At 26.1% G+C, this 26,819-nt stretch overlaps 1 protein-coding gene across 1 annotated transcript in view; it reads left to right on the forward strand.

Moving 5' to 3' along the window:
• Window positions 1–1,497: 1,497 nt before the first annotated feature.
• Window positions 1,498–26,819, forward strand: part of LOC117173388 (solute carrier family 12 member 4) — a 129,900-nt gene continuing 104,578 nt past the window's right edge. The window contains exon 1 of the mRNA XM_033361916.1: window positions 1,498–2,244. Coding sequence (XP_033217807.1) covers window positions 2,178–2,244 — 67 coding nt within the window. The 5' untranslated portion in view covers window positions 1,498–2,177. The remainder of the gene's footprint in view (window positions 2,245–26,819) is intronic.

Here is a 26,819-nt window from a genome sequence, read left to right on the forward strand (position 1 = left end):
CACCGTATTCACCAGATTTAGCCCCCAGTGACTTTTTCTTATTTCCAAACTTGAAAAAATGGCTCGGTGGACAGAGATTTCCAGGCAACGAAGAAGTCATTGTCTCTGTAAGTGTTTATTTTGAGGAACTTCCGAAAACGCACTTTTCTGAAGGATTAAAAAAACTTGAAAAGCGATTGACTAAGTGTATAGAGTTCCAAGGAGATTATGTAGAAAAATTAAAAAAAATTTACCCCAAAAAAATTGTTTTTATACTTCATTCTAAGGACTTATTGAACTACCCTCGTAAATCAATGCTTCTAAATTTGAAAAAGTGAAATTTCACTGATTGTCAGAGAAATTGCACTGATTCAAATAGCTAAAAATGGGTCACTGACCATCAGTGAAAAGTTACTTATTGATTCAGTGAAATAAACACTTTTGATTGTTGGCTGCACTGCACCATGTCAATTTAGCAATCACAATAAAATAATATTTTAGTACATTCAATCCAAGAATTATAGTAAAAACTCAAAACCCATAAACATGATCAAATATTAAAAAAGGTGAAAAGTTCCGATGCTTTTAAAGGACAAAAAACCTCACATATTACTTTAATTTTAAGATTGGCCTGTCATGTACAAAATCTTTAAGTATAAGTATTTCCTATACGAGTTAGAGTATATTTATCCGCAGTTAATTCAGCACTTACAGCCCGAAAATTGAAAAAAATTATTTCATCAAGGAATTCTTCTTGCTACTTAAGTAAAAGATTAACAACAACGCTTAATTTATTAATTTAGAGGTCATGCTTCACATGATTTACTCTTGTGTTTTAGAGAGTGGGAAAATTCATGGTCTTAGCGCTATCCCTAAATATTAACCGATTTTGCTCAAATTTTGAGATTTTTTTTGGGCATTCGAACAAAACTGGGGTGTGAGAGCAGAGAAATTCGAGGGAAAAAAACCCACCAAATATAAATAAGAACCACCCTACTGAACATGCAAATTTGTTACTTCTGAGTATAAGGTGTGAAACATCGGGACATAGAGGGAGAGACATTTTCTGAAAAGAAGTGGGTCAGGGGCAATTAGAAGCTGCTTCATCCTCAACCGAACAAGGACAATGCCGATGAAGATGGTCCGCGATCTCGGGCTCCAGTGCAGAGTCGCGAAAGGATTGTGAATCAGCCGAATATCATTCCATTAGGATCGGATCGTGGATCCGTTCTCCGGTACGGTTTCACATTCGATTGGGATTGTGGCCGGCTAACTTGGCTAAGGGAAGCTCGATTCTGGATGCTGCGAGGCGAAAAGAGACGAGAGAATTTCTCCTATCTGGGGGTGGGCGCAGGCGCGGGATAAGGGTGGAAAAGCGGGCGGGCAGCTCACTACGCCCGGGACGTCACGGGTCGCGGGACGACCGAGGAAACCTGGAGGAAAAGATATTCGTCTAGTGTCCTCCGTACTCGAGTACCGGACAATTTTAGCGGGTCGTCTTATCCTCGTCAGAAACGCCATTCACCTCCATAAATCGACCCTAAAACGGACTTGATGCAACCCTAAAAAATCATCCCTCACATCAGAACATCATCCCACATTCTCGGACAAGTGAACATCTCGCATCCTACATTTCCCACTGCTACCGGCATCCCAGGCGTAGCAAAGACTTGGTTCCGGAAAGTCTGAATCAATGACTTATACATTTGAGTTCGCGAGTGAGGTATGACTTTAAACAGATGAAAATAATATTCGAGGATTTTAAGTGTCGATGCTGGACCAGGAAAAACCGGTCCGAGGATCGGTTCGGAAAATCAAGTAGTTGATTCAAAAATCAAAGAGAAGTAAAAGCGAGAATAGGACGAAAAGTGCGAGAAGAGTAGGTAAAGTGCGAGAAGAGCAAGCAACGTGCGAGAAGAGCACGAAGAGTGCGAGAAGAGTACGAGCGTGAATTAAGAGTGAAATGAGATTATTTACGACTGGCAGGTAACGAGAAAAATATTATTGGAAAAATGCAGAGGTGATCTTGTGCTTCGAGGGATAGTGAAGATAAAAATTGCATCAAGGGAAGAGGAAAAGTTTATAAAGAGGGAAAGGATATAAATAAATCAAAGTGGGTGGGAGTGAGTTTGGAATTTAGGGAAGGAATAATTGACGAGTCGTAAGCCTTCAGTTTTGGATCGAAAGTGTCAAAAAAAATGCCTGAAGGAACACCAAAACTGCAGATGAAGAGCTCCGACGGTTCGCCGGCTAAACTGGAAGCTGGTAGGATTTTGCTCAACCACTAGCTTGTTCTCTTTTCTGTTTTGATTCCGCTCCTTCCAGGCTCAGACGTTTTATATTTTATCTGAGAAAGTTTCAGGAGAGACTGAAAAGAGATGATTTTGGGTTGTTTATACAATATGCCTTTAGAATTATTTAAACACTTTTAACAAGAGTCAGAAAATTTTATTTTCGAAACTTCTCCTTTCAAAATAAAAATTGTAATTCTTTTAGAAATTTCACAGAATTATAATTATTCTCGAAAATTTCCTCTTCCATGTGAGAATTATAATTCTTTTGAAAAATTCCTTGTTCCATATCTGAATTATAATTTTTCTTCGAAAGTGCTCTTATTATGCCTAGAATTAAATATAATTGTATGGTTTCAAATTGGAAATTTAAAGATTGAAGATTTTAAATTGGAAAAAAACGAATTTTACAATTTTGAATGTCGTATTTAAGTTTTGAAGGCTTAAATTCAAACCCTTCAAAATTGAAGAATGATAAGTTTCAAGCCTTTAATACTGAAAATTTTTTTATTGAACATGTAGATCTTTGTGCAAATAAACAGAATTTTAAAATAAAATTTGAAATTAAGATAAGAATAAGAAACTTTTAAAAAGTAATAATTTTAAAAAACGTTCTGGCTTAAGGTTGACTATCAGAATATTTTACAATATAAGGCTATCATGACCACTTGTGGTTTTGTAAAAATTAAAAAGTTTTCTAATTTGAAGAATTTTTAATTAAAAAAAGTTTAATATTAAGGGTTTGCAACTATATCCCAAAAATTGGGATTTTTTAGATTAAAATATATATATTGCAAAATTTATAATTGGCAAAGTGTTTAATAGTACTTAACAAAATCGAAGAATTGAAACATTTAAAATTAGAATGTCAAGCAGTTTTAATTGTTAAAAGTACGACTTTGGATAATGTTAAAGAAGAAGATTTTAAAAATTAACAATTTTTACAAAGCATACAGGTTTAAAATTGACAATCATCCAATTTTGAACTATATGGCTATCATGACCATACGTGATTTTGTAAAATTTCAAAAAGTATTCTAAATTTCGACAATTTTCAATATCTAAAGAGTTGAAAATTGAAGATTTGCACTTATATTACGAAAATTTGGAATTTTGTAGATTAAAAAAATTCCAAACTGAACATTTTGAAATTCTAAGCTTAAATAAAGGAAAATTTTGACAATTTAAAATTTTCATGTCCTAATACAAGTACAAAAATCAATAGTTCATTCCAAATTTTAAAAGTTTGGATTTAACACAGTTTTTAATAGTACTTCACAAAATAAAAAAAAATTCAATCTTAATTATATAAAACTAAAAAATTTCAATTTAAAAGTGTACGACCTTAAATAATTTCAAAAAAACAACTTTTAAAAATTAATAATTTAAAAAAATCTTTCAGGCGTAAGGTGGAAAATCATCCTTTTTTAAAATATGTGACAATCATAGCCTTTTGTAGTTTTGTAAAATTTCAAAAAATATTCAAATTTCGGACCAGGTTTAATTCAGAAAATTTAATATTAAATATTTGCAATTATATCACGACAATTGGGAATTTTTTAGATTAGAAACATTCCGAACTAAAAACTTTGAAGTTTTAAACTTGGAACAGGATAAATTTAGACAATTTAGACTTGGGATGTTCTAATAGAATTTTAAATTTTAGTAGTTAATTAAGGTTTAAGATTGATAATCATCCAATTTTAAACAACTTGGCAATCATGAAAAATCGCGAATTTGTAAAATTCCAAGTAGTTTTCTAAATTTTAACAATTTTTAATTACTTGTTAAATTTTAATATTGAAGATTTGCAATTATAGCACGGCATTTGGAAATGTTTTAAAATTTTAAAAATTCTAAATTGGAGCATTTTGACATTGTAAATTGAGAACAAGGGAAATTTGGACAATTTAAAATTAGGCTGTCCTAATAGAATCTTAAAATCCAAAAGACTATTCTAAATTTAAAAAGATTCGAATTCGAGATTTAAATAATTTGGCATTGAGAAATTATTTATTAGTACCTCACAAAATCGAATATTTGAACATTAAAATAAAAAAATTCAGCAATTTTAATTTTTAAAAGTACTATATTGAATAATAGTAAATACAAAGCTTTTAAAAAATAATTATTTTAAAATACGCATTCAGGATGAACATATAAAATCATACTGTTTTAAATTTTATAGCTATCCTAATCATTCGTGAATTTGGAAAATTTTTAAAAGTTTTCTAAATTTTAAAAATTCTCCATTAAAAAAGTGTGATACACTAATATCACAAAAATTAAGAATTTTTTAGATTTAACCAATTCCAAACCGAAAATTTTTAAATTTTAAACTTGAAACAGGATAAATTTGGATTATTTAAAATTATTATGTTTTAATATAATTTTAAAATTCAGTGTTTCATTCTAAAATTAAACAATTTGAAATTGGCAAAGTGTTTAATAGTATCTCACAAAATTAATACATTTGAATTTTGGATATTAAAATTATGATCATTTTGTGCGTTTCTACAATTTATCGAAATTTAAAAAATATTAAGTTTATTTAAAAAATTTGAATTATTCTAATAATTTTCATAAGCTTGGCTGTTCGTATAGACAAAATAATCCTTATTATATATCCAAACCGAAAAATAATGAAAAATATTTTAATTTTCGAAAATTTACAATGAAAAATCAATAAGAAAAGTATCCGAATTTTTTGCAAGAATATAATAAAATTACTTCTTGTAAAAAAATATTAAAGTGCTTTAATATTATTCCTGTTTTCAAAAAATTAACATTATCCTGTATCTATCAATCTTCCCTGGCAGTATTTTTTTTTACAGTTTTCAGTTATCTATTTTCCAGGCTTAGTACCTCTATTACGATATAAAAAATATATGAAAATGCACTCTACAATCTACACCCTCTATAAATTTTTGTTTAATGGACCATGTATATTCAGCGTCGCATTTTGTGTTTCTCCATTACGGTCGTTAAGAGAGTATTATTTTTTTAATTTCATCTCTCAACTCTCACCCCCTAAATTTTCATTTTTACCGATAAAATAAATAACATTTTTTTGAAATTAGAGAAATAAACATTGAAATTCCCCAAGGAGTATCATCAATATGCCTCAAAACCCTCGCAATCATTTTTGTTGAAAAGGTAAATAAAAAATAATAATAAAAAAAACCTTATATGCGATTTGAAAAACATTTTTGCTTTTCGTTGGAAATTAGTATATTAAAAAGAAAACTTTAATATAAAATAGTAAAGTTTCGAATAAAACTTAAAAATTAAAAAATATTCAATTTAATTTAGTTTTATTTATTTATTTTAAATGCTAATTTACAGTTTCCCATTTTCCACAATTTTTTAATCATTTAAGGTTACTTTAGAGTTTTGCATACAAAATTAGCATTTTAAAATAAAAAACATAATTTGAACAAAATATAAAATCTTTCAACCATTTTGAATTGTGTCAATGTTTTTATGTGTAATTAAAATTTTCAATTTAAAAAACTTATATTTCAAAGAAGATTTACAAATTTAACCAACTTAGGTTGTGTTAGCGTTTTGCACAAAAATTTATAAACGAATTATTGTAATGTGAACGAAATATAGAATCTTCTAACAATTCTGGATTATTTCAATGTATTTAGAGGAAAATTTATATTTTTAAATAGTAAAAAAAATTATGTAAGATTCCTTGGAAATTTTAAAATGACTTTATATAAAAAAAAATTTAAAGAAAATATATTTTAAAGTCTTAAAAACATTATAAATAATTCGAAATTTGTCGAAAAAGAAGCTAGAAGATTTTAAGCGATTTCTGTAATTTTCTTTACACTTTAAACTTCTAATAATATTTTAAAATTGAGAAGATTTCGAAATATTCAAAACAAAATTCATATTTTTAAAGAATTCGAAATAAAATTTGAAAGCGTTTTCAAGATTTGGAAAGGTTACAAAATAATTTAAAAAAATTATTAGATTGCTGGTAAATTTTCAAATGAATTTTGATTTCGAAAAATTAAATGTAAGAGAATATTCAAAAATATTAATAATTAGAAGATTATTAAGAATTTGTCAAGATATAAACAATTTTTCTGAAGATTCGTAGGAAAATTTCTAATAAATTTTATTTCGACCATTTTATTTTAAGATTTTATTTTAAAATATTTTTAAACCGTTCAAAGAATTTGCAAATATATTGAAAAAGATTCTCCAAGATTTTAGGGCAATTTTTATCAATTTCGCGACCTTTTTGAAAAATTGTAAGAAAATGCGATTTATTTAAAAATATATTTAGAAGTTTTAAAACAATTTAAAAAAAATTTAATTTAAAACGATTTCATATCAGTAAAAAGAAAATTTAGAGTTTGTAAAGATTTAAAAAAAGAGAATTTTAAGTTTTTGGGTATATTTAAATGTTGTAACATAATAAACAAATTATTTTATGATGTCTGGATTTTTTTAAAAATTATTTCTTATCTTGAAAATTAATTTTTAAAGAAAAGGTAGAAGGATTTCAAAAAATTTCTAATAATGGAAATATACTAAAAAATCCAGAAAAACTAAATTCTCGACAGTGAAATTCTCGAAATAGAAAATATTTGAAATTGATTATTTCTGAAATTATAAAATTTACCGAAATTAAACCTTTTTCAATTGAAAAATTCCAGAATTAAATATTCCTAACTGTTTATACTTTTACCAAAATACAAAATTCTCGAATTTAAGCAATAAAAAAATTATTGAAATAAAAACATAAAAAATATCTGTATCATATAAACTTACCTGATTTAAATTATTATTTCACCAAATTTCGATTCAAAATAAAATGAATAATTCCAGTATGTTGAAAATATATTTAGGAACTTTTGAAGAGATTACGCATTTTTTAATTGAAATATTTCCGAAAATTTATCAAATATTTTTTTATTTCTTTCAAATTTCTAAGTGTCCTAAATATATCTTAGACTGGCTCGAATTTTTTTCACAATTGGGTAAAATACAAATTAAACCAATTTTTTCAAAATTTTCTAGATTTTTTTCGATATATATTAAATCTTCAAGAAAACTTTGTATTTTCTCAATAATCTTAGAAATATTATATTTGTGTATCCTTAAAAACAAACTGATAATACTTTCTCAAAATAAAATTGAAGCTCGAATCAAATTTTTTTAAACTTTGAAAAATAATTATTCGCTATTGTTGATTCTAGTTAAATTATGATAATGTTTAAGTAGTCAATTGTTTTATTTTCAATTCATAAATAAAATTTGTTGTTAAGATTGATTTACGAAAAAAAACTTCAGTCCAATCAAAGTTTCGCGGATTTCCGGAATCGTGTATCTCTAATTGAGTCTGCTGAGCCTGAATTGGGAAATCTTTGTCCAATTAAAAAAGAAATGCAGCTCTAGGTCGTTAAGTCGACTCTGAATTCCAAGTCTATGTGGGTATTCTCGCATAAAATTTTAAGAGGGCATTTCGTTTCTCGACCCTCGGCATGAATTTTTTTACATCGCATCACTTTACTCTATATTCATGTACTCCTTGAACACATGAAACTTTTACAAAAAAAAAGTGAATATCTCTTGAGATTCTATACTTTATATTTTTAAAATGTACACTGCTACTCGGAATTTCCTTGTGTTTTAAAATTATTAACTCTGCGAAAAATTCAGTTCGAAATATTTTTAAAAATTCTGAGAAAGCTTATTTAATTCCGCATTAAATTTGTCTTATTTGAAGTAATTTTGATTAGTAGGGGACGAGATATCATGTGAAAATGGCGCTGCCGAAATTGAGCGAGGCCGCGTTTCGCCAGAAATTGCTGAATAAGCTGCGATTACCCAGTCGCCACTGGCGCGACTGCCGCGCGACCGAACGATTTTTGGCTTTTGTAAGCTTCTACATTTTTTATCATAATTCGAGAACCGGTGAATATTTTATTATGTTCTTGGTCTCATTTGAAAAAGTATATTTCAGGCTCATTTTTTTATTTATCAAGAAAATTGATAAATCATAAACTAGATTTCTAACCATTTTTTGTTGAAAGTTCTGTTTGTTTAAAAATTCCTCTATTTTGTTAAAGAATTCAATGATTTTTCTTGAAATTCATCTTTTCTTTAAATTTAACCTTTTTGTTAGAAAATTCGTTTGTTTGGATAGAAGATTCATATTTTATAGCAGAAAAGTAATATTTTTTGGCTAAAAATGTAACTCTTTTCTAAAAAAGTCGTCTTTTTGGCATTCAAATTCAACTAATTGGGTAAATATTTAAATACTTTATTGAAAATCCGTCGTTTTTATTAAATTTTTTTGACTATTTGGTTGTAAAAGCAATTGTTTAGTTGAATTTTTTTAATTTAAGCTTTTGGTAGAAATTTCATCTCTATTGTTTAAAAATGATCTTCTTCGTTAAAATGTCAGGTTTTTAGGTTGGTAATTCAACTATACTCTAAAAAATTCTTCTTTTTGCCCTGAAGATGAGAATTCGACTGTTTTCTAAAAAATATGTCTTTTCGGCTTGCAAATTGAATTGCTTGGTCGAAAATGCAACTTTTTTTCATAAGAGAATTATCTTTGTAGGTTTCAAATTCTACTACTCTGTTAGAAATACAACTATTTTATTGAAAATAGCCATTTCTTCTTTAAAATTTCAACTATTTTATTAAAAATTCACATTTTTTCACCAAAACTTAACTTTTTTGTGAAAAATTAAACTATTTTGTTAAAAACTCATCGGTTTTGGTAAAAAATTAAACTTTTCTATCATAAAAACGTTTTTCAGAAATAAAAATGGCCTTTTTGAATTAAAAATTAATTTTTATGGGTATAAAATTATTCTTTGAAATTCATCTTTCTTGGTTGAAAACTACTTTTTTTTGGAAAGTCAAACAGTTTTGATAAAAAGTATATATTTTCATCGAAAATTCGACTGTTTTATTTTACATTCGTTTTTTTTTATATATAAATAGACTTTTTCGAAAATCCAATATTTTGGTGGAAAATTATCTTTGTAGATTGAAAAAGTGTCTCTTTTCTTGAAAAGTTTAAATATTTGTTTTCAAATGCAGCAGTGTGTTTAAACAATAATTTTTTTATTTAAAAAATTCAACTATTTGATTGAAAATTAATCTTTTTCAACTGGAAATTAACTTTTTTTTATATAAAATTAAACTATTTTGTTAAAAAGTCATCGGTTTTTATTAAAAATTTAAAAAAGTTCTTTTAATTCATCTTTCGTGGTTTTAAAGTGCTGAAAGACGTCTTTTCGACCTCAGACTTCAACTATTATGTTAAAAATTCTAATTTTGTTGTTGAAAATTTATCTCTTTTTTTTTAGAAAGATCTCCTTATGTTTAATTTTCACGGTTAGATTTAAAATTATTTTCTTTGTTTAAAAATTGAACTATTTTGTTGGTTAAAAATTCAATTGTTTAAAAAAATTTTATCTTTCTTGTTTGAAAAGCAAATGTGTGGAAAATATAACTCTCTTCTGAAAAATATGTCATTTTGATTTAAAAATACTTTATTTAATTTCTGTTGTGAATCAATGTATTTTCTTTGAAAGTTAATCTATTTGTTTTTAAATGCATCGGTTTGGTCGAAAATTATTTTATATGTGACAATTCAACTGTTAAGTTGAAAATACATTTTTCTTGGCTGAAATTGTGTATTTTTTGTAGAAAATTGAACTGTTTTTCTAAAAATGCATCTTTTTTATAAAAAATTCAATTGTTTTGTTATTCATTCTTTTTTTTTTTAATTAAAAAATTTGTCTTTTTGAATAAAAAATTCATCTTTGTTGGTAAACAAACTTTTTGTTATCTTGCCTTTTTGGTTAAAAAATCAGCGGTTTTCTAAGAAATTCGTTTTTTTGTTTGAAAATTCATCTTTCTTGGTTGCAAATCAAAATTTATGTTGAAAAAGTGAACTGTCTTCTGAAGAATGAGTCATTTCAACTCAAAAATAATTCAACTAATTGGTTGAAAATTCCTCACTTTTCCTTGAAAGTTCAACTTTTTTTTTAAATGAAACGATTTGGTTGAAAATGATTTTTTATTTGACAATTCAACTATTAGATTGAAAATGCATCTTTATTGGCTTAAACTGATTTTTTTTTTTAGAAATTTGAACTATTTTCTGAAAATGCATCTTTTTGATCACAAATCCAATTGTTTTATTGTTCATTGATCATTTTAATTAAAAAATGTGACCTTTTCAATAAAAAATTCATCTTTTTTGGTTTGAAAATTTCATTTTTTTTCTTCTCCATTCGTCATTTTAATTACAAAATTTGTTCTTTTGTATTAAAAGTTCGTCTTTGTCGATAGAATTTTTTTTTTTTTTAATTCGTCTTTCTTGCTTGAAACTTAAACTTTTGGTGGGAAATTCAACTGTCATCTAAAAACTCGTCTTTTTGGCTCAAAATTGTGATGACGTGTTGAAAATGGAATATATTTACACTAATTTTATCCCAAAAAACTATATCCCTCTATTATTCGCCTGTTTTCTTCAAAAATCCCCTATTTCCCGTTTTAAGATAAATTTAGGTTCTGCGGTTGTCATCAGTTGTTGCTTGCTGAGTTGAATCTGCATAATAGAATGAAGTTCTGTATAAAATTTTCAAGCTGCTCTCTAGCGCCTTTAGTTAAGAGAGACTTGAAGCCGCACCTTAACCATTATTAAAACGTTCATCTTGGCCTATGTGTACACCAAGCCAGTACCTCTAATGTCTCTTGCCTTAAGCCGTAATTCTTAAGTTCAGCTAACTTGTGCGTCACGACTTTATCGACCACCCTTAAGTGTAAATTGCTCTTAAGTAACAAAGAATTTGAGCCTCAGATAATTGACATTCATATTTATGAGACGTTGAACAAATAACAGAGAATAATTGATTTGTTTCTCTTCTTCAAGGTTTGTTCACCTGTTCCTAATGTGACTTTTGCAACCTCTTTCTTTCACGAATTGAAAATGATGCTTTGTTTTGAATCGGAAGATTATACAGACAAAATTCGCTTAATTTGTGGACGGGCTTAGGTTAAGTAAAAAATTTGGCTTAATTTCAGCCAAAATGATGACTCGATTTTAAACAAAATGTAGGCTTATTTTAAATTGTATTGGGACTTATCCAAAGGCTCATGTCCTTGGATATTTTTTAGCAAAACTGACCTTTATATTATGTCTTAAAACAAACTTAGCTTTAGTCTTAAATCAAGACTCATTTCTTGCATTTCTAGGGATATTTAAAAAGCAAATCTTAAATTTAAATTGCTCCTGATTAACAAAAAATTGAAGTCTCACGGTTACCTTTTTGTCATTCATATTTATGTGACGTTTAGCAAATAATAAAGAATAATTTCTTTGTTTTCCTTCTTTGAAGGTTTGCGCACCTGTTCCTAAAGTAAATTTCTCACTCGTTTTTTCCTTTACGAATTAAAAATCATGCTTTGTTTTGAACTGGAACATTATACAGACGAGATTGACTTAATTTTAAGACAGGTTTACTTTAAGTAAAAATTTTGGCTTAACTTTAGCCAAAATGTAGACTTAATTTTAGCTAAAATATCGACTTTTTGTGTTTTTAAGGATATTTAAAAAATCATCTTTAAGTATAAAATATTCTAGGTAGCGAAGAATTTAAATGTCACATATTTTAGCAAATGAGAAAGAATAATTTCTATTTTCTTCTTCTTTGTACACCTGTTCCTAACGTGAGCTTTTCATCCTTTTTTCTCCACGAATTCAAAATGATACTTTGTTTTGTTTTTAAATCAAATGAAAAAAGTTTTGTTTTATTCTGTACGAGCAAAAAATTTCTGTAATGTTAAATTTTAAGTTTTTATCTTCTATAAAATTACCCAGACTGGATCGGCTTCATTTAGGTATAAATATAGGCCTAATTAAAATAAAAATACAGGCTTAATTTATTTCAAAAGATAGGCTTAATTTCAGTCAAAATATAACTTAATATATTTAAGTAATTTAAGTCCTATAGGGAATAGTTTCAGGCTTTCATCTTTGGCTATTTTTCACTGAACCGAATATTAAATCAAACCATACAATAAGCCAATTCTTGATCTTAAATCAAGGTTTTTTTCTGGGTTTTAAATATAACTTTAAAGAAATTTTCATTCATTAGAAGCAGAGCATTTATATAATGTTCCTTGTAAAACATTACAGAGACAGGAATTATATAAATTAAGTCAGAGTAGGGGCTTATTTTAAGTCATATTGGAACGAGATTTAGGACGCAATTTTGTGTAATTCTTTAGAGGCAGAGCATTTCTATGATGTCCACATTAAAGTGTGCTCCTCGTAAAATACGAGTAATACACAGACAGTGCTGGCTTAATTTAAATCCTATTGGGACTAGTTTTAAGGTTCCCAGCCTTGGCTTCTTTTCTTAGTGAGACTGACCTTGATATCATGCCTTAAAACAAGCCTATTTTTTGTCTTAAATCGTGACTTATTTTTGTTTCTTAAAAGATAATTAAAAAAGGGTTTGTTTTATTATTTAGAAGCAGAGCATATCTATAATATCAAAACATGACACAGGCAGGATCGACTTAATGTAAGTCAAATTAAGGCTAAATTTAAGTCAAAGTACGAGCTTTATTTAAGTCCAAATATAAGCCAGAGTTAAATAAAAAATTATACATGATTTGAGTCAGAATTTAGATTTGATTTCAGTCCAAATATAGGCTTAATTTCAGCTTAAATGTATGCCTAATTTAAGTCTTATAAGGATTTGTTTTGATGCTGCGATCCTGGGCTATTAAGACTTTTTGTGATCATAAAGTTAATTTCAAAACATTTTGTTTTATTCTTTAGACAACATTTCCACGTGTATAATATCAAAGTTCAAGTATTTTCCTTGTTAAATATTATGCAAATTAAATTGCAAAAATGTAAATAATTTTCTCGTTATTTATTCCTTGCTTTATCATAAATTTACAGCATCGCTAATGAAGCCAGCTCAATGATAGTAGATATATTGCGAAGCGTAGGTGTGTGTTTATTTACCTTCGCGAGGAATTGAATTACTATATCCACTGTTGATAAATATTACGTGAATGAGAAGCCCGAACTTCATAATTATTCTCGTAATTAATCTGACCTCGATTAGAATTCCGCGTGAGCGAACATTTATCAAACTAATGTCGCTTGACCCTCTTGATACCAGAAACATGATAACAAAAATAACAAAGAGATAATATCTCGAAAAACAACGTTAAGGGGGAAAAAACTTTTCTTTCACAATTAGAAAAAAATAAGTGTCCGGATGCAATAGGGGGACGAATGCTCGAAAAAGCTAAAAAGTATTGTCCAAACGTCTCGTGATATCCGAATTTTAAAATTCAAAAATTTAAACTTTTTTTAAATATTGAAAGTTTTTCCGTGATAATTTTTAATAATAAAATTCAAAAATTGGAAAAAAAATTTTCCCATATTCAATTATTTGTAAAAAATGAATCGTCCAAGCGTATCGTGATAAACAAATTTTAAAGTTCAAAAATTTAGATTTTTCTAAATACGGGCTTATAGAGAACGACAAGATGGAGCTTCACTCTATTCAAATTTGTTTCCATAAACATTTTAAATAATAAAATTATAAAATAAAAAAAATTACTCAAATTAAATTATTTTTTTAAGCATAAATCGTCATAACTCAGCTAAATTTGATTAAAACCATTTACAATTTGGATTACACACGCAGTATATTCTAGTCGTGTGCGAAAAATGAATAAAAAATGTTTATTTGACCATTGTGCAATAGTAATGATTGCGAAGTCTTTCGTCAGAGTGGCAGTAGTGGGGATGTCGAAGAGGAGTCTGTGGAGCAATTGTGAAGTGCAAATTTTAGCGCTAATTATGATTTTTAGCAATTTCGTTCATGCAAATTGTTTCTAATAAATAAAAAATTACTTTATACTGATCATTAAATATTTAGAAAAAATAGTTTAAACAATTTATTATTGTTTTTAGCAAAGTTCTCTTAAAACGGAATTCTAATGTCGCGTTTTTTTTTAAAAAGCACTTTTATCCAATTTTTAATTAGAGTAAGGTTATTAAAGTTAACCAAATCAATTATTTAAACAATTAATCATTTAGTATTCTTTTCTTTCAATAATGCTATAAATTGCAGTTTTTTCGAAAATTTTCATCTATTTGTCTATTTTTCACGTGGAATGACTTAATAATTAAATTTATTTAGCAAAAATTAATGTCTTAACAAATGATTATTGTTTATAATTATCTTGATTTATATTATTGCCAGATAGTGTCGGTTTTTTCTACTTGAATTTTTAACTTTTTCTTGTTTTTACTTAGTAAAGTAATAAATATTGCAAGTTATACAAATGAGTTGTTTACACAATTTATAATTGTTTATAAATATCTTTTCTTAGATAAACGCCAGAAAGTTGTGGTTTTTTCTGAAATAAAACGGATATTTGAAATATTCTTTAAATTTTCCATATGGATCATATTAAATGTAAATTTTCCTTGAAGTAGTAACTAAGAAGATTTTTGTTAAAATTACTATTATTATTTAATATTTGTTCCTAATCTTAAATGAATTATATAGTTACAAAGTAAAAATTTGAGAAAAAGTTTGAAAATTCACAAAAAACAGGAACTTTCTGACTGAGTGAAATATTCAAATTTTTTTCAAGTTAACTAACATGATTGTTTAGAAAATTTATAAATTTTTATAAATATATTTCCTTAGATCATTTCTAGAAAGTAGCGTTTCTTTATTTTCTCAACTTTTTGTGAACTATCTACTTAGTGACTTAATAATTCAGATATAATACGATTTAGAAAAAAATATGGTTTCAACCATTTTGTTAACTTTAATTAATTATTAACCTTACCCTAATTGAAAATTTGACAAAAAGTCGAAAATTTTGAAAAAACTTACGACTTTCTAACTCTGCTATACGAGATAATTGCTAAAAACAATAATAACTTATTTAAATAATTTTTTAAACATCTAATTATTAGTATAAAGTAGTATTTTATGTATTAGAAACAATTTTCATTGAAAGAATCGCAAACAAATTATAATTAACGTCAAAACCTCACAAAACCCATTTTCTTCACTCATGTAGTTTTTGAAGTGAAACATCTTTTTTGAAAAGAGTGAATTGAAAAAAACGACCTAAATACTCCTTTTCGATATCCCCACTACTGTCACGATAACCAAAGCCTTTGCAATCAGTTATTATTAAAAAATAGTCAGTTTAAAAAAATGATTCCTTTTTTAGACATAAGTAGAGTATATTCAGTGTACAATAAATTTTAAATTCATCTTTTATATCAATTGCATCTTTCTGTTATTGAAAATTTCATTTTTCTAGTTGAAAAGCCACATTTATGGATTAAAGATTAATCTTTAGGTTGAAAATTGAATTGAATTTTGTGGAAAATTTGTCTCTTTCTTGAACATTCAACTATTAAACAATTTTTCTTAAGATACAACTACTGAATAAAAATTCATCTTTCCTGGTTGAAAATTCAACTTGATCCTTGAAAATTCAACTACTTGGTTGAGAGTAAAACTAATTTGTGAAAAATTCATTTTTTGTTCAAGGATTCATCATTTTAGTTCAATATTTATTTCATTTGTTGAAAATTCAACTATTACGTTGCAAATAAAATTTTTTAAATTTCAATTCAATTTTTAAAAATTTGAAATTAAAGCTTATTTGTTCGAAATACCACCTCAAAAATTATCAGCTACTTGTTTCCAAAATTTATCTGTTTGGTTAAAATTTCGTGAATAAAATTTGCGTAATCAACAATTTTTTATTGCTGAGAGAATTTTGAGATTAGTGTTGAATATATCTGATATCTATGTATTTTCTAAGTAAAATCGATGAAGTTTTTTGGCTAATGGCACTTAACTAGAGATAACTAAGCAAAATTTTAGATTCGGTCACGACCTCACTTTTTTGCTCTACTTGTGGAATTATTTTCGAAGCTCTCGAATCTCCTCGACTCGTCAATAAATCCAGCATTGAATACGTGACCGACCATTCTCGAAAAATATTTTTACGACAGCTTCCATAATTCAACTTTTAAGAGGAGCAATCATTTTATATTCTACAGACATAATCCATTTCTCATAAAAGAGGATCATCAAATTGTGCTGACATAAAAACCTATATTTTTGTCTCTTTTCTTTAAAAAATACTTTTAAAATATCCAGTATAAATATATCCCGCGGATGTCCTATAGATGTCTTCTAGATATTTGTGGTATATCCGCGCAAGGTGCAAATTTTTATATCCCTGGGATGTCCATAAGATATTCTGCAATGCCTTTGAAAAATTTATGCCCCGAGTTCTTAACCGGAAAGTCCGGGTTCGCTTCCTGTTGCTGGAATTATTTGCCAATATTTTTTGTTTGCCATGGAATATTAAATTTATTGAAATCAAGCCAAAATATTGGTTTCGAACTATTTTCTTTAAATTCTAAAATTCTTTCCATCAACCTTAATCTCTTCCGAAATATATATTTTAAGTAAAAGTCAGTTCCACTTGATGTTAAAAAAATTATTATTTCTTATGCAATTTCTGGTTATAAAACATCACTAATTGCTCTAATTTAGAAATGAGACAATTATAATTATAATAGGAAATGCCTTCTATGTATATTTTTTATATCATTTTATTTTAGTATTTCTTTGTATTTACATATTAGTTTTATTGTTAATGCGCTATTTTTATACCATCATTAAATAATACAAAAAGTAATGTTCAATTGAATAAAGAAAAATTAAAATTTCCTACTAAAAAAAAAACTTTTCTTGTAGTAAAATGGTTAAGGTTGAAGAAACCAATTTGTTCATATAGAAAAAATAGTTCAAAATAAATTGGCTGATTTAAATAAACTATATAGTCAATTGCAATCAAAAAACAAATGGGACAAAATACCGGTATAAGGAATCGAACCTGATCCTTATACTGATCTAATTGCGCTCTGCATGGGGATGAATCGGGAATTGGCAGTTTAATTCTGAATACTTAATTATTTTAAAGAATAGAACGTCACAATGAGACATTTTACCAATATAATTTAAATATAAATGCAATCGTTATGTATCAAAAAGAAACTAAATATTATTTATGAACATTAATATTCAGTTTAGGATCCAACTCGATTGTTATGAACAAATTATAGAAATAATTAATTGGATGCGATACTTAGCAAAAGAAAAAAAATTAAAGTAGAAATAGTCAAATTTGCCACAGAACTTTTAGATAAAAAAATATTCACAAATTACAATAAGTATTGTTATAGACATTTTAATAAGCAAATTGTGAATTTTTGGATGTTTTTGATTTCACGCTTTTTTTCATCAAACTACTTTCAAAAAAATTAAAAATTCTGACTTGTAAGCATAGAAAAATTTTTAAATTAAATATTGTTATTGTTCATAACATTTTGCAACCCTGCAAAATTGAAACATTTTACTTTGAAATCTTCTACATTCTTTTCCTATATTTCGTGAAATAATTTGAAATTTTTTCAAGTCTTTTTAAATATTTTTTAATATTAGTGTTTCATAATAAAAAACCAACAAAATTTTTTTCTGGAACCTTATAAAAAAATTTAGTGTTTTAAAATCTTTCAAGCTCCTTAAAAAGCTTCAACATTTTTTTCTAAAATATTCAAAAATGTACATTTTCATCAAATATTTTTAAATATTTTCAAATTTTAAATTATTTTTTTATTATTTTATTTTATTTCTCGATTTGGGGGGGATGGGGATAATTTTAAATGCGAGATAAAATTTTCGATTCCAAGGGATTTTTCTTTTAAATTGAAAAAATTTACATAATCCAAAAAAGAAATTTAAAAAAAAATAGTTAAATGTGCAACCAAAAATATTAATTTTTTACCAGTTGTATTTTCAATGAAAAAATATAGTTTTCCAAAAGAGGCGAATTTTCTGCAAAACATTAAAAAAATTTAACCCGAAAATATTACTTTTAATTGATTTTATTTTTAAATTAAAGAGATTTGAATTCAGAAAAATAAAAAATGCATTTGTTTTAAATTTAAATCTGAACAAAAAAAATTTTTCATTATAAATAAAACCGTCGCAATTAAATCAAAAAGACGAATTTTCAACCAAAAAAGATTTTTCAATCAAAGACAAAAAAGTTTTAGGGAAATTATAATTGTAAGGGAAAATTTAATTTTAAATCCTATTCTCTTAAAATTAGTATTTTTCTGTAAAGAATCACTTTAAATATTCCCATGATCTTGAGAAAAAAATATGATTTTCTTGAAAACTTTGAAAATCTTGAAAAAATGTCTACATCTTCTTTTAAGTTTTTGAAAAACTTTTCAAATTTTTATTTTTTGAAACTAATAAATATCTTTTAAAATGTTGTGAATTTTTACTTAAACTTTGTAAAAATTCCCAAGAATTAAAAAACAATTTCTTCTAAATTTTTTGTTTTAAATTTGTTGAAATATTTTTGAGTTAAAAATGATTTTTGTATATTTTATAAATTTGTAAATATCTGTTAAACTCATTCGAATTTTTTTTGAGATTGATAAAACCTGGGGAACTCCACAAATATTGCTTTACAATCTTTTACATTCTTTTCCAAACTCTTAAGAAATCCTTGGAAATCTTTTAAAATATTAAAAAATAATTTTTTTAATTGTTCAACTTCGAGAATTTTAAATGCTTAAATGGCTACATATTTTTTTTGATTACGAATTACGCTCTCGACAATTGAATTTGTAATGTAGAAAAAATAAATACATTTTTTAGATCAATTAGTGCTGAAAAAAATATTCAGAAATTTTCTGTCTGGAATTTTATTATTTCGAAATTTTTTAATTCGGTAATATTATGAGTTTTCAGCAATTTTATTATTCGGGATTTTTAGGTTTCAGAAATTTTATCTTTTCGGGAATTCGATTATTTTGAAATTTTTTAATTCGAGAAATTAAAATATGGTCAAAAAGTAGAGAACAGAACTGTTGCCTTTATTATTAAAGAGTCATTTGAAGCTAAAACATTTGCTATTATACATTTTTATAAAAAACTGTTTTAAATTAAAATGCATCATTTGGAAATTGCAAACAATTCAAAAGAATAAACTAAAAACAGACACTTAATGTTACATTTATTTTTTCATATAGAAAAATAGAATTCTAGTTTATTCGAGACCTATTTAATTTATATATAAGTTTGTTATTTTAGAAATGACAAACTTTATTTTTTATTTATACAAATTTATGACACTATTGACACGATTTTTTTATCTTTAAAGTGAGTTCGAGCTCTTCTTTTTTTCTATTTATATATGGCATCTATACAATATATACTCAAACCCTCAGAAACTTTTCAAAACATATCCTAGAAGCAGAAAAGTAGGCCAAGTGGGTCTGAAAAAGAAAAAGCGAGGGAAAAAGTTAACTTTGTTATCATTTATTTGATACTAAACAATTTAAGTTTTCTGTAGGGGTCAAATTTCTTCAATTTCAATAAAAGAAAGTTTTTTGAATAAGTTCGACAATTTTTTTTAAATGATGAAAATAAATTTGTAGTTTGAATTTTTCAGCAATTTGTTGCAAGATGACTTATTTCTATGATTGTTTGTCTATATATCATAAAAATTGCAAATATACATTTTTTCACTGACTTCCCTATAAAATAAAGAAATAATGATTGATTTTATCTTTTTGAATGAGGACACTTCAATCCCAATTATAAGGATTAACTTACCCTAAATGCCCCAGAAAACTTCTTAGACTTTCTGATATTTATATGAATAGCTCTAGACCATGAAAACTAAATCTAAGCTTTAACTCATATAAATAAAATTAATAATTCATTTTTAATTTAAACTGAGAATTACCTTATATTTAAATTATTAAATTAAATTATTAATACAACTATTTTTATGTGCAGTATTAAATTATAATTGATTAATTAAATTAAATTTTGGGAAAATATTATTAGTTTATATTTAATTTTACAAAGATAAAATATGTCTAAAATTCTTGAGAAAATTTAAAAAGATTTTTCAAGGTTTCTGATATGTCGAAAAGTAATCTAGAAAACTTAGAAAAATATTTCTTATTGTGCAGAATTTTAACAAGCTGAAGGAAAAATGCGAGAAATTTAAAATCAATTGATAAATTTTCGGAAATCTTTCAATGTTTTAAAATACTTTAAATAACCGTCGAAAATTAGGGAAAATATTTTCAAATCTTCTAGATTTTTTTTACATAACATACCCAGGGCTGTGTAATCACGCATGAACACAGGGAAATTCTCTAATTATGAAATTGCCGAACCAAAACAGTTTAAAAAATTGTTCAATAATAAAATAATAAATCAAAGAAAGTACTGTTGCTTGATGAATATATTTTTAATTTTATTACTTGATTATGATTGGATTCATTTTTTAATTATTTACATTCGGGAATTTTTGAATTCGATAATATTATAAACAGTCAGGAATTTTATTATTGGGGAATTTTCCCATTTGGGAATTTTGCAGGGTGATCATTTTATATTTTGCGATTTTTTAATCGTCCCATTTCAAGAAATCTATTCAAATGTTTACATATCTATTTACCTCCTCTTTAAAATTTAATTTTTTAAATAAAAAAAATCATAACAAATTTTCCCAGAAATCTTAAGAAAATTTATTTATTATCATAAAAACTTTTAAACCCCTTTGAAAACCCTGAAATTTTATTTTGAAATCGGAAAAATATTACATTTTGTTTTTAATTTTTTGAAATCTTTTCAAATTTTTGAAAAACTTTCAAGTCTTTAAAACAATTGGAAAATTTTATTTTGCTTTCTTAAAAAATCTACATTTCGTTTTATAATTTTTGAAAATGTTTTCAAATTTTAAAAAAATTGTTCTAAAACTTCTAAGTGTCTTCTAAAAGTTTTTTCTAATGTCTCCAAAATGCTACAAAAATAAAATAATCGCCTTAAAATCTTCCAGATTGTTTTTAACAATTTTAGACATTTTTTTCAAGGTTCTCTTAAAATAAATTTTACATAACAAAAATTATTCAAGATCTTTTTCAGAATCTTTAAAAAAATTTTTTATCCTCCTGAAACCTTTCAATATTAAAAAAGCGTCTTTTCTGGATTTTAAATTTAAATATTGTCTTAGAATCGTCCTGTTTATGTTTTGACAATTTTAAAGATCTTTTGACATGTTTTAAAATCTTTTTTAATTTTCTCTTAAAATGAATTTTTTTTATGAAAATTTTTTTTATAATTGTCCGAGAAATATTGAAAATTTTTATTTGTTTTGCTTTAAAAACTTCAAAATCTTTGAAAAGTGTCTAAATTCGTCATTAAAAATCTCTAAAAATCTACATTCTGTTTTAAATTTTTTGAAATTTTTTTAAACTTCTATTTGTTTGAACTTCTGCAAAATATAAAATTCGATCTAAAATTTTCCAGATTTTTTTTTGTTTTAAAATTTATATCAATCTTTTTAAATTTCTCTTAAAATTGATTTTTTTAATAAAAAAAGATTTAAAATTTTCCTAGAGATCTTAAAAAAAGTTTATTATCTTTAAACGTTTACAAACTTCAAAGAAGCTACTTGCGACTTCGCAAATTAGGAAAATTTAAAAATTAAAAAAAAATTAACGTTCAAAATTAAATTCCAATAACAAAATTTGTATGGTAGAAATTTAAAAAATCGAAAATATGAGAATCTAACAAAATTCCTTGTAATTTAACAAATTTTTTTAATTTATAAAGTTTTCGTTACCGTCGAAAATTTTAAATTTTAAAGTCCTTTAGTAATTTATTCAAAACTTTTGAGACACAAATTGTCGAAATTTTGCATAAATTTACAATATAACATGCATATTTCATAGAGTCAAGAATGGTGCAGGCAACTTTGAAACTGGAATGAAATAGCTAATTTTGAATAAACTTTTAGCTTCAGTTAGCTTCAGTAACTTCTTAGTTACTTTGGAAAACTTTCTTCCTCTGTGTGTTTCCTCTTTTTTTTCGGTTATTACTTTCCTTCGACTTTTTCTTCATTTTTTTTTTTAGTTTTTTCGCCACTATTTTTTCTCACTATTTCTATTCTTGATTTTACTTTTTTCCACCCTCTTCCTCGTTTCCTTACTATTTTATTGTTTTACTTTTTTCCATCATCTTCCTCTTTTTCTCACAATTTCCCATTTTACATTTATACTGCTTCCTTCTCTTTTTCTTAATCTTTCTTTTTTTACCTTTTCTTATCATCTTCCTCTCTTTCTCACAATTCCAATTGTTTTCCTTCTTTTTCCTTTTCACCATTCTAATTTTTCGTTCTTTTTTCAGCATCTTCCCCTTTTTGTGAATATTTCCCTCTTGTATTTTTATCCACTTCCTCCTCTTTTTCTTATTATTTCAATGGTTTTTTTACATTTGTTTATCATTATTCAATTTTTCTCCCTATTTTCATTTTTTCTTTACTTTTTTTCAATCATCTTCCTCTTTTTTTTACTACTTCCATTTCTGTCTTACTTTTTTTGTCACCTTTCTCTTTTATTTTCATCATCGTCCTCTTTTTTCACTATTTTAATTATTTCTCAATTTTATTGCATAACCTTCCTTCTCTTCTCCATATTTCAATTTTTTACTTTTTACGATTATCTTCCTCTTTTTCTCACTATTTCAATTTCTCTTTTTCTCAATATTTCATTTTTTTTACTTTTTTCCATCATCTTGCTCTGTTTCTCACTACTCTAATTTTTTTTCTTCTTTGTCCTTTTTACTATTCCAATCTTTTGTCCTTTTTCCAGTATCTTCTCCTTTTTCTCACAATATCCATTTTATACCTTTATGCATTTTATTCTGTTTTCCTCACTTTTTCAATGTTTTCTTCTTTTTTCCATCATTTTCCCATTTTTCTCACTATTTTAACTTTTACAACTTCTTCCCTTTTTCTCTCTGTTTCAAGTTTTTTTTTATCTTTTTATCATCTTATCTTTTTTTTGTTCTCCCTATTTTTATTTTTTTATTTTTTCCAACATCTTCCTCTTTTGCTCATTAAATATATTTTTTTTACTTTTATCCATCATCTACCTCTTTTTTCTCACTATTTCATTTTTTTACTTTTTTTTATCATCTTCCTCTTTTTTCTCACTATTTCATTTTTTTTACTTTTTTCCATGATCTTCCTCCTTTTCTCCCTATTTCATTTTTTTCACTTTCTTCTTTTTCCTCTCTTTTTTCCTCTTTTTCTCACTATTACAGAACATTTCTTTTTTAGTAAAAGTGTATCTCACAAAAGATCTCCCAATTCACTGAAAGTTTAAAACTTGATTTGTAAGTAAACATGTTTTGCATTAACATCATTAATCAAGATTGTTTTATGTCTTACAGAAAAATGTGTAACCTTCACTGAAAATGAAATATTGAGCAGGAAAAACTGAAGAAAAAACTCGAAATTTCGAAATCGAGATTGTATCCAGCAACTCTGTGTTATTCTTCGTAATTCTTTCCTCGATGAAAGCCTTCTTAAAACTTTAAGACAGCAGGCTCAATTGCAACTCGATTAAAAGCTCTCGCTCAAAGCTCCTTGTGAAACTTGTGAAAGCAAATTAAAAAGCTCAATCAACTATTTTTTTTTCTTTTAATAGAAAATATTATATTATTGTTGATTCAAGCTTTGTATAATTTTAGTAGTTTTATAATCCATATTGGTGTTTATCTTATTATAGGAATTAATAAAAAGTGTCCGAAACTCTTCAAAAAGATAAAAAAGCAATATTTTAATGAGGTCTCGCGGCTTGACAAGCAATTATTTCCCTCTAATATCGATACTCATCTGATCTTTTCTTTCAGAAGAAATTATAATCGGGAAAGCGAGAACCGTAAAATTGAGAAAGCTCTGAATTATATAAAGCTTGTTCCCTATCAGAATTTTAAAAGCACATTCCTTTCAAATTTTAATTCAAACAAATTTATTCGCTCGACAAATATTATTCAATTGAAGAGGTACAGGGGTATCAATTTGAACTCTCCTGTAGACACGATCCCATATGAATACAAATGATTGCACAATTTTTAATTGAAAAGCTTTATGAATTAACAAAAGCTTTCAAGATTGAAGATCGCTACATTGAAAAAGTTAAAAGTTCAACTATTTTTAACTGAAATTCATTGTGAATTATTCATTTTAAAGGGAAAAAGTTTCGAAATTAAATATTTTTAATTAAACAGTTTACTTAATTTTAGGAATATGTTACATGGCCGTGCATAATATACTCAAACTTTTTTCTTCTGAAAGTTTTAAGCAAGTATCCCCCTTTGTAAGGTCCGTAAGTTTTTCCCCCCCCCCCCCCCTCCTCACCCTGTCTTAGGTAATTTTTGGTAAACAAATTTTTTCACGAATTTATTTAGAGGTTGAATTAGGGATGAATTTTCAACCAAAGAAGGTTTTTTAGTCAATAAAGAACTTTTCATCCAAAATGTTGAATTTTTCATCTAAAAGGTCGAGCTTTCTACAAAACAACCACGAAGATTAATTTTCTACTAAAACTGCTCAAAAATACGAATTTTCAATGCGCCCAACTCTCGATTTCTGTCCTCCCGTTTTCGGCCTTCCTAGAGCTGCTGATGCCTGTAGTTTCTCAGTGGAACAGGGCGAGAGTGGTTGCGACAGTCGTCTTGGAAGGGCGGCAGTGCGCGAGTACTCAGCCAAGTGTATTGTGCAAAAGCATACATTCCAATTGGAAACGGTTCAGACGGCCATGATTGTTTACGTTCCTATCCCCCCGAAGGTAGTACAAGGCTATTTGAAGGCAGCCCCCGAAACTGTACCGAAACCGAGAGTTGGGTGTTATTTACACAAATTTGCAAACAAATAGTTCAATTTCTATACAAATTTCTATACAAACATTAATTTTAAACAAATCAGTTGAATTTTCAACCCAATTTTTTAATGTTCAAGTAAAAAAAATAATCTGCAAAAAACGGATTTTTAACAAAACAGTTAAATTTTTAACGAAAACAAATGAATTTTCAACGAAAAATATTATGGTAAATGTTTGAACTAAAGAATGCTTTTATTGTAAATCAAAAACGATTTAATTTTTAACCAGAATAAAAACTAAAAAAAAAATTCAACCAAAAATGTAATCATTAAATTTCCAGTTAAAAATATTGATATTAAACCCAATTCAAATTTCAAATACCTATAGAGCAATTTTTTTCAACCAAAAATATGCAATTTCAATCAACCATTTTAATCATCAATTAAGCAAAATTAGTTTCCACTCAAACCGTTGCATTTTTTACCAAAATAATTTAATTTCAATAAAAAATGTTAATTTTCAAACAAAGTACAAAAATTTTTCAACAAAATGTATAGTTGAATTTTGAGCCAAGCGGCTTAATTTAAAGAAAAAATGAACAAAATAGTTCAATTTTAACTAAAAAAAATATTTTTTCTAAAAAAATGGAATAGTGAATATTTCAACTAAAAAATACAGAGAAGAAGATTAATTTTCTACAAAAATACGAATTTTAAACAAAATAAATCTTTTTTTAGGCAAAATGTAGATTTGTGAAGATTTCGAAATAAAATTCTGATGTATTTTAAGGATTTTTTAAACTCTCAAGATATTAAATTATTAGTTTTAATTAATTATTCACAAATAAGTATTTTTTAAATAATATTTTTAAAAATTTAGAAAGGTTTAAAAAATTCTCATAAAAATAAGCTGGAAGATTTTAAGTCAATTTATTTAATTCTAAACAATTTTTAAAAAATTTAGGAAAAATTTGATTCCCTCTGAAAGATATTTAACAGATCTAGAAACATTTCAAAGGCAATAAAAAAATTGTAATTTTTAAAAAATGTTTTAACTCAGTGTAGATTTCTGAAGATTCTGTAATAAAATGCTGCGGTATTTTCAAGGTTTTTGAGAAATTTCAATCCATTAAACCTATTTTCAATGATTTTCTATTTTAAAATAAATTTTTAGAGAATGTTTAAAAAGATTTAAAAACATTTTTGGATATCTGAATTAGAATTGAATTTTCCGTCTTAGCAAAATTGTAATCGTTCATTTTCTAATGTTTCTAAATTAAAATTGTTTAAAGTAATGTAATTTTGAAAATTTACACATTAATTTACATCTCAACCAGAAATCTTGAAACTCCTCAATTATTTATAAAAGCTGTAAATTCAATATTTTGCAGTTAACAGCATTCAATTGAAAATTGTGTAATTGAAAAGTCTAAATGTTTAAATTGAAGCTATTTGCAAATGGGAGCTTTGACGGAAAAGCTTTAAAATAATCAAAATGCAAAAATTCCTACATTTTTTAATTAGAATTTTAATAGAATCTTTGAATAAATATACCATATTTGCATGAATCTGAGCAGCTTACAGATTGACTGCAAAAATACATTATGAAAAACTAATTGCAGTTTACCGGAATAGGTATCCTGCTTTTTAATTGACTTACAGATAATTCAGAAGCTAATTTATCCTCTAAATGCCGTTTATACCTTTGTATTCTTAATT

This window comes from Belonocnema kinseyi, chromosome 5 (genome assembly GCF_010883055.1).
Source record: "Belonocnema kinseyi isolate 2016_QV_RU_SX_M_011 chromosome 5, B_treatae_v1, whole genome shotgun sequence".
NCBI classification, from domain to species: domain Eukaryota; kingdom Metazoa; phylum Arthropoda; class Insecta; order Hymenoptera; family Cynipidae; genus Belonocnema; species Belonocnema kinseyi.